General features: G+C 50.9%; 1 protein-coding gene across 2 annotated transcripts in view; it reads left to right on the top strand.

Moving 5' to 3' along the window:
* GRK5 (G protein-coupled receptor kinase 5) overlaps positions 1-14,922 on the top strand; it is a 149,813-nt gene that overhangs the window by 51,716 nt on the left and 83,175 nt on the right. Inside the window, exon 1 of one of the 2 annotated variants that reach the window (XM_083149925.1) lies at positions 12,789-13,080. The exons of the other annotated variant lie outside the window; for it this stretch is intronic. Coding sequence (XP_083006051.1) covers positions 13,029-13,080 — 52 coding nt within the window. The 5' untranslated portion in view covers positions 12,789-13,028. Of the gene's footprint in view, positions 1-12,788; positions 13,081-14,922 lie in introns of those variants that run through there. 2 annotated transcript variants of the gene reach the window in all.

Here is a 14,922-nt window from a genome sequence, read left to right as displayed (position 1 = left end):
CAGTCACATCAGCCCCTGCCTCAGTGGTGCTTACACTCTATATTCCCTATCACATGTACACACATTACAGAGAGTGTATCAGTCACATCAGCCCCTGCCCCAGTGCTGCTTACACTCTATATTCCCTATCACATGCACACACACATTACAGAGAGCGTATCAGTCACACCAGCCCCTGCCCCAGTGCTGCTTACACTCTATATTCCCCATCACATGTACACACACATTACAGAGAGCGTATCAGTCACATCAGTCCCTGCCCCAGTGGTGCTTACACTCTATATTCCCCATCACATGTACACACATTACAGAGAACGTATCAGTCACATCAGCCCCTGCCCCAGTGCTGCTTACACTCTATATTCCCTATCACATGTACACACATTACAGAGAGCGTATCAGTCACATCAGCCCCTGCCTCAGTGGTGCTTACACTCTATATTCCCTATCACATGTACACACATTACAGAGAGCGTATCAGTCACATCAGCCCCTGCCCCAGTGCTGCTTACACTCTATATTCCCTATCACATGTACACACACATTACAGAGAGCGTATCAGTCACACCAGCCCCTGCCCCAGTGCTGCTTACACTCTATATTCCCTATCACATGCACACACATTACAGAGAGCGTATCAGTCACATCAGCCCCTGCCCCAGTGCTGCTTACACTCTATATTCCCTATCACATGTACACACACATTACAGAGAGCGTATCAGTCACATCAGCCCCTGCCCCAATGGTGCTTACACTGTATATTCCCTATCACATGTACACACACATTACAGAGAGCGTATCAGCCCCTGCCCCAGTGCTGCTTACACTCTATATTCTCTAACACATGTACACACATTACAGAGAACGTATCAGTCACATCAGCCCCTGCCCCAGTGCTGCTTACACTCTATATTCCCTATCACATGTACACACATTACAGAGAGCGTATCAGTCACATCAGTCCCTGCCCCAGTGGTGCTTACACTCTATATTCCCCATCACATGTACACACATTACAGAGAACGTATCAGTCACATCAGCCCCTGCCCCAGTGCTGCTTACACTCTATATTCCCTATCACATGTACACACATTACAGAGAGCGTATCAGTCACATCAGCCCCTGCCTCAGTGGTGCTTACACTCTATATTCCCTATCACATGTACACACATTACAGAGAGTGTATCAGTCACATCAGCCCCTGCCCCAGTGCTGCTTACACTCTATATTCCCTATCACATGTACACACACATTACAGAGAGCGTATCAGTCACATCAGCCCCTGCCCCAATGGTGCTTACACTGTATATTCCCTATCACATGTACACACACATTACAGAGAGCGTATCAGCCCCTGCCCCAGTGGTGCTTACACTCTATATTCCCTATCACATGTACACACATTACAGAGAGCATATCAGTCACATCAGCCCCTGCCCCAGTGCTGCTTACACTCTATATTCCCTATCACATGTACACACATTACAGAAAGCGTATCAGTCACATCAGTCCCCAGTGCTTACACTCTATATTCCCTATCACATGTGTACACACAATACAGAGAGTGTATCAGTCACATCAGCCCGTGTCCCAGTGGTGCTTACACTCTATATTCCCTATCACATGTACACACATTACAGAGAGCGTATCAGTCACATCAGCCCCTGCCCCAGTGGTGCTTACACTCTATATTCCCTATCACATGTACACACATTACAGAGAGCGTATCAGTCACATCAGCCCGTGTCCCAGTGGTGCTTACACTCTATATTCCCTATCACATGTATACACACATTACAGAGAGTGTATCAGTCACATCAGCCCGTGTCCCAGTGGTGCTTACACTCTATATTCCCTATCACATGTACACACATTACAGAGAGCGTATCAGTCACATCAGCCCATGTCCCAGTGGTGCTTACACTCTATATTCCCTATCACATGTACACACATTACAGAGAGCGTATCAGTCACATCAGCCCCTGCCCCAGTGGTGCTTACACTCTATGGAGGTTATTCTGATCGGAGCGGCCAAACGTGCGTACGTTCGCCATTAACGTACGCTAGCCGTACGCGGCCGTTAGGGTTAGGTCCACCCACAAATCAGCCGCTTACTTACGGGCAGAAATACCGTAGAAGGGGAGTGGCGAACAAATGAGCGTACGGCAACGTACGCGGACGGCCCAGCCCCTGCACTCCGACAACAGGCGTACAACTGAGCGTACGGCGCCGTTTACGGACGTCTTTCGTCCGTCTCCCCACCGACTTCTTGCGGAGATCTGAGCGTACGCCAGTTTGCACGGACGGGTCCCTATTGTTTTCAATAGAAAAGTCAGCTTATGTCACCGCTCGTGAGAGTGAGCGTACGTCCGTGTACGCTGACATACCCTTCATATATATGGACCTGCAAATCTTGGCTTTCAACTCTAATTATGAAAATTTATTAATTGATTGAATTAATTAATGTGCAAAATAGTGGCCATGGGCTTAAAACATTGCTGAAACATCCTTTGTAGGTGTTAGATGTGGTTTATGTTATTGTATCATAAATACAAAACCTATGTTTGTATTAGAGTGAACACGTTGACACATGTCGACTTGTGTAGATTGAGTGTGCTACTGTGTAAAGTCTATGAAAGCACGTAGTGAATGTGTGTAACTGTTTAGCAAATACCTACCTTAGCATATATAAGCAGGTCTTACAAAGATTCTTACCTTAAATTAAACAAACCTTGAAATGTAGAGAAGTATAGAAAGATAACCTTCCAATGTGTTAGAGTGCTGTGTGTGGCTTGCAGGTAGTGAAATCATGGTTTGGACTTAATAGACTGCAGCATTGCTTATTACATTTAGGTGTATGTGTTTGGTAGTAATCCGCGTAAATTAGCTAACCCAGGCGCACGCTGGCATGCGGTATCTGTAGGGGTGGTTTGAGATGTCGGTTGGCGGCCGCCTGTTTTGTGTCCGAAATGAGCGGTGCTTTAGTCGATCGTGCGGTAGTAGCACCGCTCATTTTTGGTGCACACCCCCGTGTACGCCCATATTTACGCCCATTTTCCCTCATTATTTCGGCCGCTCCCATCAACACGCCCCTATGCCGCCCCCATTACCCGTACACTCGCGTACAGGTTTTTTCGCACGTTGAGACCCGGCCGTAAGCGTTGTGGAGTGTTCGCGCCGGCGCATTAGCGTATCTGCACATGCGCAGATCATGAAAAACACCGGGACGTACGCGTACGGCCCGGCCGCTCCAACCAGAATAAGGCCCTATATTCCCTATCACATGTACACACATTACAGAGAGCGTATCAGTCACATCAGCACCTGCCCCAGTGCTGCTTACACTCTATATTCCCTATCACATGTACACACATTACAGAGAGTGTATCAGTCACATCAGCCCCTGCCCCAGTGCTGCTTACACTCTATATTCCCTATCACATGCACACAAATTACAGAGAGCGTATCAGTCACATCAGCCCCTGCCCCAGTGGTGCTTACACTCTATATTCCCTATCACATGTACACACACATTATAGAGAGCGTATCAGTCACATCAGCACCTGCCCCAGTGCTGCTTACACTCTATATTCCCTATCACATGTACACACATTACAGAGAGTGTATCAGTCACATCAGCCCCTGCCCCAGTGGTGCTTACACTGTATATTCCCTATCACATGTACACACACATTACAGAGAGCGTATCAGTCACATCAGCCCCTGCCCCAGTGGTGCTTACACTCTATATTCCCTATCACATGTACACACATTACAGAGAGCGTATCAGTCACATCAGTCCCTGCCCCAGTGCTGCTTACACTCTATATTCCCTATCACATGCACACAAATTACAGAGAGCGTATCAGTCACATCAGCCCATGTCCCAGTGCTGCTTACACTCTATATTCCCTATCACATGTACACACATTACAGAGAGCGTATCAGTCACATCAGCACCTTCCCCAGTGCTGCTTACACTCTATATTCCCTATCACATGTACACACATTACAGAGAGTGCATCAAACACATCAGCCCCTGCCCCAGTGGTGCTTACACTCTATATTCCCTATCACATGTACACACATTACAGAGAGCGTATCAAACACATCAGCCCCTGCCCCAATGGTGCTTACACTCTATATTCCCTATCACATGTACACACATTGGGGATAACGGCTCTCCTTATCGGCATGGGGGATGTTAATACATCTCCCCAGTAACGAGTGCCCGCTTCTCCTCGTTATGCAGGAGAAGCGGGACGTTATGTCTGAAGCGCAAAGGGGGGGGGGGGGTTAGTACATCTGCCCCTATATTCCCTATCACATGTACGCACATATTACAGAGAGCGTACCGGTAACATCAGCCCCTGCCCCAGTGGTGCTTACACTCTATATTCCCTATCACATGTACACACACATTACAGAGAGCGTATCGGTCACATCAGCCCCTTCCCCAGTGGTGCTCACACTCTATATTCCCTATCACATGTACGCACACATTACAGAGAGCGTATCGGTCACATCAGCCCCTGCCTCAGTGGTGCTTACACTCTATATTCCCTATAACATGTACACACACATTACAGAGAGCGTATCGGTCACATCAGCCCCTGCCCTAGTGCTGCTTACACTCTATATTCCCTATCACATGTACACACATTACAGAGAGCGTATCAGTCACATCAGCCCCTGCCTCAGTGGTGCTTACACTCTATATTCCCTATCACATGTACACACACATTACAGAGAGCGTATCAGTCACATCAGCCCCTGCCCCAGTGCTGCTTACACTCTATATTCCCTATCACATGAACACACACATTACAGAGAGCGTATCAGTCACATCAGTCCCTGCCCCAGTGCTGCTTACACTGTATATTCCCTATCTCATGTACGCACACATTACAGAGAGCGTACCAGTCACATCAGCCCCTGCCCCAGTGCTGCTTACACTATATATTCCCTATCACATCTACACACATTACAGAGAGCATATCAGTCACCTCAGCCCCTGCCTCAGTGGTGCTTACACTCTATATTCCCTATCACATGTACGCACAAATTACAGAGAGCGTATCGGTCACATCAGCCCCTACCCCAGTGCTGCTTACACTCTATATTCCCTATCACATGTACACACACATTACAGAGAGCGTATCAGTCACATCAGCCACTGCCCCAGTGCTGCTTACACTCTATATTCCCTATCACATGTACACACACATTACAGAGAGCGTATCAGTCACATCAGCCCCTGTCCCAGTGCTGCTTACACTCTATATTCCCTATCACCTGTACACACATTACAGAGAGCGTATCAGTCACATCAGTCCCTGCCCCAGTGGTGCTAACACTCTATATTCCCTATCACATGTACACACATTACAGAGCCCGTATCAGTCACATCAGTCCCTGCCCCAGTGGTGCTTACACTCTATATTCTCTAACACATGTACACACACATTACAGAGAGCGTATCAGTCACATCAGCCCCTGCCCCAGTGCTGCTTACACTCTATATTCCCTATCACATGTACACACATTACAGAGAGTGTATCAGTCACATCAGTCCCTGCCCCAGTGGTGCTTACACTCTATATTCCCTATCACATGTACACATATTACAGAGAGCGTATCAGTCACATCAGCCCTTGCCCTAGTGCTGCTTACACTGTATATTCCCTATCACATGTACACACATTACAGAGAGCGTATCGGTCACATCAGTCCCTGCCCCAGTGGTGCTTACACTATATTCCCTATCACACGTACACACACATTACAGAGAGCGTATCAGTCACATCAGCCCCTGCCCCAGTGCTGCTTACACTCTATATTCCCTATCACATGTACACACATTACAGAGAGCGTATCAGTCACATCAGCCCCTGCCCCAGTGCTGCTTACACTCTATATTCCCTATCACATGTACACACATTACAGAGAGCGTATCAGTCACATCAGCCCCTGCCCCAGTGCTGCTTACACTCTATTTTCCCTATCACATGTACACACACATTACAGAGAGCGTCTCAGTCACATCAGTCCCTGCCCCAGTGGTGCTTACACTCTATATTCCCTATCACATGCACACACACATTACAGAGAGCGTATCGGTCACATCACTCCTTGCCCCAGTGCTTCTTACACTCTATATTCCCTATCACATGTATACACATTACAGAGAGCGTATCAGTCACATCAGTCCCTGCCCCAGTGGTGCTTACACTCTACAGTATATTCCCTATCACATGTACACACATTACAGAGAGCGTACCAGTCACATCAGCCCCTGCCCCAGTGCTGCTTACACTCTATATTCCCTATCACATGTACGCACATTACAGAGAGCGTATCAGTCACATCAGCCCCTGCCCCAGTGGTGCTTACACTCTATATTCCCTATCACATGTACCCACATTACAGAGAGCGTATCAGTCACATCAGCCCCTGCCCCAGTGGTGCTTACACTCTATATTCCCTATCACATGCACACATACATTACAGAGAGTGTATCAGTCACATCAGCCCCTGCCCCAGTGGTGCTTACACTCTATATTCCCTATCACATGTACACACATTACAGAGAACGTATCAGTCACATCAGCCCCTGCCCCAGTGCTGCTTACACTCTATATTCCCTATCACATGTACACACACATTACAGAGAGCGTATCAGTCACATCAGCCCCTGCCCCAGTGGTGCTTTCAATCTATATTCCCTATCACATGTACGCACACATTACAGAGAGCGTATCGGTCACATCAGTCCCTGCCCCAGTGGTGCTTACACTCTATATTCCCTATCACATGTACACACACATTACAGAGAGCGTATCACAGCTACAGAAGTCTGCGGCATCAGTGCCAACCAGTACGGCAGGGTACCACGGCTACATACACCAGCAGCATCAGTGCCAACCTGTACGGCAGGGTACCACAGCTACATTCCCCAGTGGCATCAGTGCCAATCTGTACGGCAGGGTACCACGGCTACATACACCAGCGACATCAGTGCCAACCTGTACGGCAGGGTACCACGGCTACATATATCTATGGCATCAGTGCCAATCTGCGGCAGGGTACCACAGCTATATACATCAGCGGCATCAGAGCCACTCTCTACGGCAGGGTAGCACGGCTACATACATCAGCAACATCAGTGCCAAACTGTCTGGCAGGGTACCACCGCTATAAACATCAGCGGCATCAGTGCCAACCTGTACGACAGGGTACTACAGCTATATACACCAGCGGCATCAGTGCCAATCTGTACAGCAGGGTACCACAGCTATGTACAAAAGCAGCATCAGTGTGAACCTGTGTCTTATACGCTCTGTAATGTATGTGTGCATGTGATAGGGAATATAGAGTGTAAGCAGCACTGGGGCAGGGGCTGATGTGACTGATACGCTCTGTAATGTGTGTACATGTGATAGGGAATATAGAGTGTAAGCACCGCTGGGGCAGGGGCTGATGTGACTGATACGCTCTCTGTAATGTGTGTACATGTTATAAGGAATATAGAGTGTAAGCAGCACTGGGGCAGGGGCTGATGTGACTGATACGCTCTCTGTAATGTGTGTACATGTGATAGGGAATATAGAGTGTAAGCAGCACTGGGGCAGGGGCTGATGTGACTGATACGCTCTCTGTAATGTGTGCGTACATGTGATAGGGAATATAGAGTGTAAGTAGCACTGGGGCAGGGGCTGATGTGACTGATACGCTCTCTGTAATGTGTGTACATGTGATATGGAATATAGAGTGTAAGCACCGCTGGGGCAGGGGCTGATGTGACTGATACGCTCTCTGTAATGTGTGTACATGTTATAAGGAATATAGAGTGTAAGCAGCACTGGGGCAGGGGCTGATGTGACTGATACGCTCTCTGTAATGTGTGTACATGTGATAGGGAATATAGAGTGTAAGCAGCACTGGGGCAGGGGCTGATGTGACTGATACGCTCTCTGTAATGTGTGCGTACATGTGATAGGGAATATAGAGTGTAAGTAGCACTGGGGCAGGGGCTGATGTGACTGATACGCTCTCTGTAATGTGTGTACATGTGATATGGAATATAGAGTGTAAGCAGCACTGGGGCAGGGGCTGATGTGACTGATACGCTCTCTGTAATGTGTGTACATGTGATAGGGAATATAGAGTGTAAGCACCACTGGGGCAGGGACTGATGTGACTGGTACGCTCTCTGTAATTTGTGCGTACATGTGATAGGGAATATAGAGTGTAAGCACCACTGGGGCAGGGGCTGATGTGGCTGATACGCTCTCTGTAATTTGTGCGTACATGTGATAGGGAATATAGAGTGTAAGCACCACTGGGGCAGGGGCTGATGTGGCTGATACGCTCTCTGTAATGTGTGCGTACATGTGATAGGGAATATAGAGTGTAAGCACAACTGGGGCAGGGACTGATGTGACCGATACGCTCTCTGTAATGTGTGCGTACATGTGATAGGGAATATAGAGTGTAAGCACCACTGGGGCAGGGGCTGATGTGACCGATACGCTCTCTGTAATGTGTGCGTACATGTGATAGGGAATATAGAGTGTAAGCAGCACTGAGGCAGGGGCTGATGTGACTGATACGCTCTCTGTAATGTGTGTGTACATGTGATGGGGAATATAGAGTGTAAGCACCACTGGGGCAGGGACTGATGTGACTGATACGCTCTCTGTAATGTGTGCGTACATGTGATAGGGAATATAGAGTGTAAGCACAACTGGGGCAGGGACTGATGTGACCGATACGCTCTCTGTAATGTGTGCGTACATGTGATAGGGAATATAGAGTGTAAGCACCACTGGGGCAGGGGCTGATGTGACCGATACGCTCTCTGTAATGTGTGCGTACATGTGATAGGGAATATAGAGTGTAAGCACCACTGGGGCAGGGGCTGATGTGACTGATACGCTCTCTGTAATGTGTGTACATGTGATAGGGAATGTAGAGTGTAAGCAGCACTGGGGCAGGGGCTGATGTGACTGATACGCTCTCTGTAATGTGTGTACATGTGATAGGGAATATAGAGTGTAAGCACCACTGGGGGAGGGGCTGATGTGGCTGATACACTCTCTGTAATGTGTGTACATGTGATAGGGAATATAGAGTGTAAGCAGCACTGGGGCAGGGGCTGATGTGACTGATACGCTCTCTGTAATGTGTGCGTACATGTGATAGGGAATATAGAGTGTAAGCAGCACTGGGGCAGGGACTGATGTGACTGATACGCTCTCTGTAATGTGTGCGTACATGTGATAGGGAATATAGATTGAAAGCACCACTGGGGCAGGGGCTGATGTGACTGATACGCTCTCTGTAATGTGTGTGTACATGTGATAGGGAATGTGTAGCTGTGGTACCCTGCCGTACAGGTTGGCACTGATGACGCTGGTGTATGTAGCTGTGGTACCCGGCCGTACAGGTTGGCACTGATGCTGCTGGTGTATGTAGCTGTGGTAACCGACCGTACAGGTTGGCACTGATCCCGCTGGTGTATGTAGCTGTGGTACCCGGCCGTACAGGTTGGCACTGATGCCGCTGGTGTATGTAGCTGTGGTACCCGGCCGTACAGGTTGGCACTGATGCCGCTGGTGTATGTAGCTGTGGTACCCGGCCGTACAGGTTGGCACTGATGCCGCTGGTGTATGTAGCTGTATTACCCTGCCTTATAGGTTGGCACTGATGACGCTGGTGTATGTAGCTGTGGTACCCTGCCGAACATGTTGGCACTGATGCCGCTGTTGTATATAGCTGTGGTGCCCTGCCGTACAGGTTGGCACTGATGCCGCTGTTGTATGTAGCTGTGGTACCCTGCCGTACATGTTGGCACTGATGCCGCTGTTGTATATAGCTGTGGTACAGGTTGGCACTGATGCCGCTGGTGTATGTTGCTGTGGTACCCTGCCGTACAGGTTGGCACTGATGCCGCTGGTGTATGTAGCTGTGGTACCCTGCGGTACAGGTTGGCACTGATGCCGCTGGTGTATGTAGCTGTGGTACCCTGCCGTACAGGTTGGCACTGATGCCACTGGTGTATGAAGCTGTGGTACCCTGCCGTACAGGTTGGCACTGATGCCACTGGTGTATGTAGCTGTGGTACCCTGCGGTACAGGTTGGCACTGATGACGCTGGTGTATATAGCTGTGGTACCCGGCCGTACAGGTTGGCACTGATGCCGCTGGTGTATGTAGCTGTGGTACCCGGCCGTACAGGTTGGCACTGATGCCACTAGTGTATGTAGCTGTGGTACCCTGCCATACAGGTTGGCACTGATGCCGCGGGTGTATGTATCTGTGGTACCCGTCCGTACAGGTTGGCACTGATGCCACTGGTGTATGTAGCTGTGGTACCCTGCGGTACAGGTTGGCGCTGATGATGCTGGTGTATGTAGCTGTGGTACCCTGCCGTACAGGTTGGCACTGATGACGCTGGTGTATGTAGCTGTGGTACCCTTCCGTACAGGTTGGCACTGATGCCGCTGGTGTATATAGCTGTGGTACCCGGCCGTACAGGTTGGCACTGATGTATGTAGCTGTGGTACCCGGTCGTACAGGTTGGCACTGATGCCGCTGTTGTATATAGCTGTGGTACCCAGCCGCACAGGTTGGCACTGATGTATGTAGCTGTGGTACCCTGCCGTAGAGGTTGGCACTGATGCCGCTGGTGTATGTAGCTGTGGTACCCGGCCGTAGAGGTTGGCACTGATGCCGCTGGTGTATGTAGCTGTGGTACCTGGCCGTACAGGTTGGCACTGATGCCGCTGGTGTATGTAGCTGTGGTACCCTGCCGTACAGGTTGGCACTGATGCCGCGGGTGTATGTAGCTGTGGTACCCTTCCGTGCAGGTTGGCACTGATGCCGCTGGTGTATGTAGCTGTGGTACCCGGCCATGCAGGTTGGCACTGATGCCGCTGGTGTATGTAGCTGTGGTACCTGGCCGTACAGGTTGGCACTGATGCCGCTGATGTATGTAGCTGTGGTACCCGGCCGCAGAGGTTGGCACTGATGCCGCGTGTGTATGTAGCTGTGGTACCCGGCCGTACAGGTTGGCACTGATGCCGCTGTTGTATGTAGCTGTGGTACCCGGCCGTACAGGTTGGCACTGATGCCGTTGGTGTATGTAGCTGTGGTACCCGGCCGTACAGGTTGGCACTGATGCCGTTGGTGTATATAGCTGTGGTACCCGGCCGTACAGGTTGGCACTGATGCCGTTGGTGTATGTAGCTGTGGTACCCGGCCGTACAGGTTGGCACTGATGCCGCTGGTGTATGTAGCTGTGGTACCCGGCCGTACAGGTTGGCACTGATGCCATTGGTGTATGTAGCTGTGGTACCTGGCCGTAAAGGTTGGCACTGATGCCGCGGGTGTATGTAGCTGTGATACCCGGCCGTACAGGTTGGCACTGATGCCCCGGGTGTATGTAGCTGTGATACCCGGCCGTACAGGTTGGCACTGATGCCGCTGGTGTATGTAGCTGTGGTACCCGGCCGTACAGATTGGCACTGATGCCGCTGGTGTATGTAGCTGTGGTACCCGGCCGTACAGGTTGGCACTGATGCCGCTGGTGTATATAGCTGGGGTACCCGGCCGTACAGGTTGGCACTGATGCCGCTGGTGTTTGTAGCTGTGGTACCCGGCCGTACAGGTTGGCACTGATGCCGTTGGTGTATGTAGCTGTGGTACCCGGACGTACAGGTTGGCACTGATGTCGTTGGTGTATGTAGCTGTTGTACCCGGCCGTACAGGTTGGCACTGATGCCGCGGGTGTATGTAGCTGTTGTACCCGGCCGTACAGGTTGGCATTGATGCCGTTGGTGTATGTAGCTGTGGTACCCGGACGTACAGGTTGGCACTGATGCCGTTGGTGTATGTAGCTGTGGTACCCGGCCGTACAGGTTGGCACTGATGCCGCGTGTGTATATAGCTGTGGTACCCAGTCGTACAGGTTGGCACTGATGCTGTTGGTGTATGTAGCTGTGGTACCCGGCCGTACAGGTTGGCACTGATGCCGCGTGTGTATATAGCTGTGGTACCCGGCCGTACAGGTTGGCACTGATGCCGCTGGTGTATGTAGCTGTGGTACCCGGCCGTACAGGTTGGCACTGATGCCGTTGGTGTATGTAGCTGTGGTACCCGGACGTACAGGTTGGCACTGATGCCGTTGGTGTATGTAGCTGTGGTACCCGGCCGTACAGGTTGGCACTGATGCCGCATGTGTATATAGCTGTGGTACCCAGTCGTACAGGTTGGCACTGATGCTGTTGGTGTATGTAGCTGTGGTACCCGGCCGTACAGGTTGGCACTGATGCCGCGTGTGTATATAGCTGTGGTACCCGGCCGTACAGGTTGGCACTGATGCTGTGTGTGTATATAGCTGTGGTACCCGGCCGTACAGGTTGGCACTGATGCCGCGTGTGTATATAGCTGTGGTACCCAGTCGTACAGGTTGGCACTGATGCTGTTGGTGTATGTAGCTGTGGTACCCGGCCGTACAGGTTGGCACTGATGCCGCGTGTGTATATAGCTGTGGTACCCAGCCGCACAGGTTGGCACTGATGTATGTAGCTGTGGTACCCTGCCGTAGAGGTTGGCACTGATGACGCTGATGTATGTAACATTATGTGCCCGGAGACGGATGTTCTGTGCTGATACATTGTGACACATGAATGTCAGGCAGAGTGACAGGGATGTGGCGGCCAGCGGGGGGCGCCCTGACACTGACGTCTGACTAATGCAGGGAACATGGCACTATAGCAGTAGGACGGGATGTACTGAGAGGGGCACAGGGTGTAATGTCCCCCCAGGCTGGGCTATATGTAGCCTGCTCCCCCATCCATGGCTGTACGTAGTATTAGTGTGCACCCCTGTCTCACCTCACACACCCCCTCCTGTCTTCTTCTCACTCCCTCCTCCTTCCCCTGCTCCCCCCCTCCCATCTCGCCTCCATCCCCTCCTGCCGCCTCCTGAGCTGCTGCATTGCTACCTTGCACACACAGACTGTCAATGGAGCTGGAAAATATTGTGGCCAACACGGTTCTGCTGAAAGCCAGAGAGGGTAAGTGAGGATGGAGAGGATGCGGCAGACTGGTCCAGCCCGGCTGTCCTGCACCTGCTCCCAGCATCCCTGCATTCCCAGCCTCTCGGCCTGATCCTGTGCTGCAGAGCGCCAGCAATGACCAGATGCAGCCTCACAGGGGATATCTGTGGTTCTATCTGTCTGCGTTATCCCCTGTGATGCTCCCAGGCCTCTGTCATCCCCATCCCTGGGGGGTGGGGTGGGGGTCTCTGGGATCTGCCGGCACCTGGAACATGACATTAGGGTTATCCTCATTCATGCAGAGCAGCGTCTGTCAGGCCTAGGGATAATTAGCTCTCACTATTAATAATGTGCTTTTATCAGACACACGTGTGACAGGCAGGTCCCTCCTTGTGGGCAGTGGTGAAAGGGGGCTACACACCCCCCTGTGTGGTGGGATGTTGCCCAGGTCATTACTGTGGACGTCATGTTGTATGGGGGGTTCCTGGCGTGGGGTGTGAGGAGGTGTCATATACCCATATCACCAATTGCTTGCTGTTTCTATAGATGTCTTCTGTGCCCTGTACACGTTTATAATCTGATATATATATATATACAGTATGTCCTGAGAGCGGGACCATGGTTAGGGGGAACCTGGCTGCAGGGTGCTCGGCCCAGTGTTCGGCAGTGATATCTGTCACCCGCTGATTATCTTATTAGTACACACAGAGGTTCATTCCTATGTTATGGATTTGGGAACTCCCCACCAAAAAATCAGTCTGTTTCCACCAGGCACGTCCAAACTGTGACCCCCCAGCTGTTGTGAAACTGCAAGTCCCAGCATGCCTTGCCACAGTTTGACTATAGGGAATGCTAAAACCATAGCAAGGCATGCTGGGATGCGTAGTTTCAGAAAAGCTGGAGGGACACAGTTTGGACATGCCTGGTTTACACCTGGAAGATCAGAGGTCAATGCTGGGTTCCAGCAGCCAGGTCTTATCTGTGTGTAGTTTGTATGTACCAGTGTTACCTCCGTGTGCTGCAGTTACCTCCCACAAGGCAGTGGGTTAGGTGGTTGCTGAGTAACCTGTCCCTGTGTCTAGTGTAAGGGATGTGGGGATAATGCAGCTGTGAGTTTGTACGCGGCTAATGTGTGATAATACGGGGGGTGAAGTGAGATGGCGCTGGCGGTTCTGCTGGCGGTTCTGCGGATCCCAGAAAACACGCAGCGGTGATCGCTGAATCTCCAATAATCTGCTCCCTACGTAACCCTATGGTCACAAAGAATGCCAATGGGAACTGAGACGCGGGCACCATATTTTCTGCGTACAGGATCGCAGTTGCAGACTGAGTTGCCCCAATGCGGTTGCGACACTCTTGCGTTCCTCCCCCCCCCCCTATTACACTCTTGCATCCCCCCCCCCATTTTCTCCTGAAAGCGGTTTCTGCGTGGCAAACGCCATGCAAATAAATTCCCATAATGAGCAGCATTGATCAGGTACCCCTATACCCCTGTACATACGCAATGCGCCCCATAATCGCTGTACTTCGTCATTATCATTAAATGCGATTAGCGGAACCTGCACACACCGCTACCACCGTCGTGTCCCAATAACTGGGGGCTCTATCCATAATATCTGCAATGCCGCAGGGGGCGTGTCAAGATGCATACCGCGTTACCTCTCAGACAGATCCATCACGTTACCCCGCAGACAGAGCCGACGCGTCACCTCTCAGAGACAGAGCCGACGCGTTACCTCTCAGACAGATCCATCACGTTACCCCGCAGACAGAGCCGACGCGTTACCTCTCAGAGACAGAGCCGATGCGTTACCTCTAAGACAGAGCCGACGCGTCACCTCTCAGAGACAGAGCCGACGC

This window comes from Crinia signifera, chromosome 6 (assembly GCF_055691185.1).
Source record: "Crinia signifera chromosome 6, ASM5569118v1, whole genome shotgun sequence".
Lineage (NCBI taxonomy): Eukaryota > Metazoa > Chordata > Amphibia > Anura > Myobatrachidae > Crinia > Crinia signifera.
This window is presented reverse-complemented; position numbering and strand designations above follow the sequence as displayed.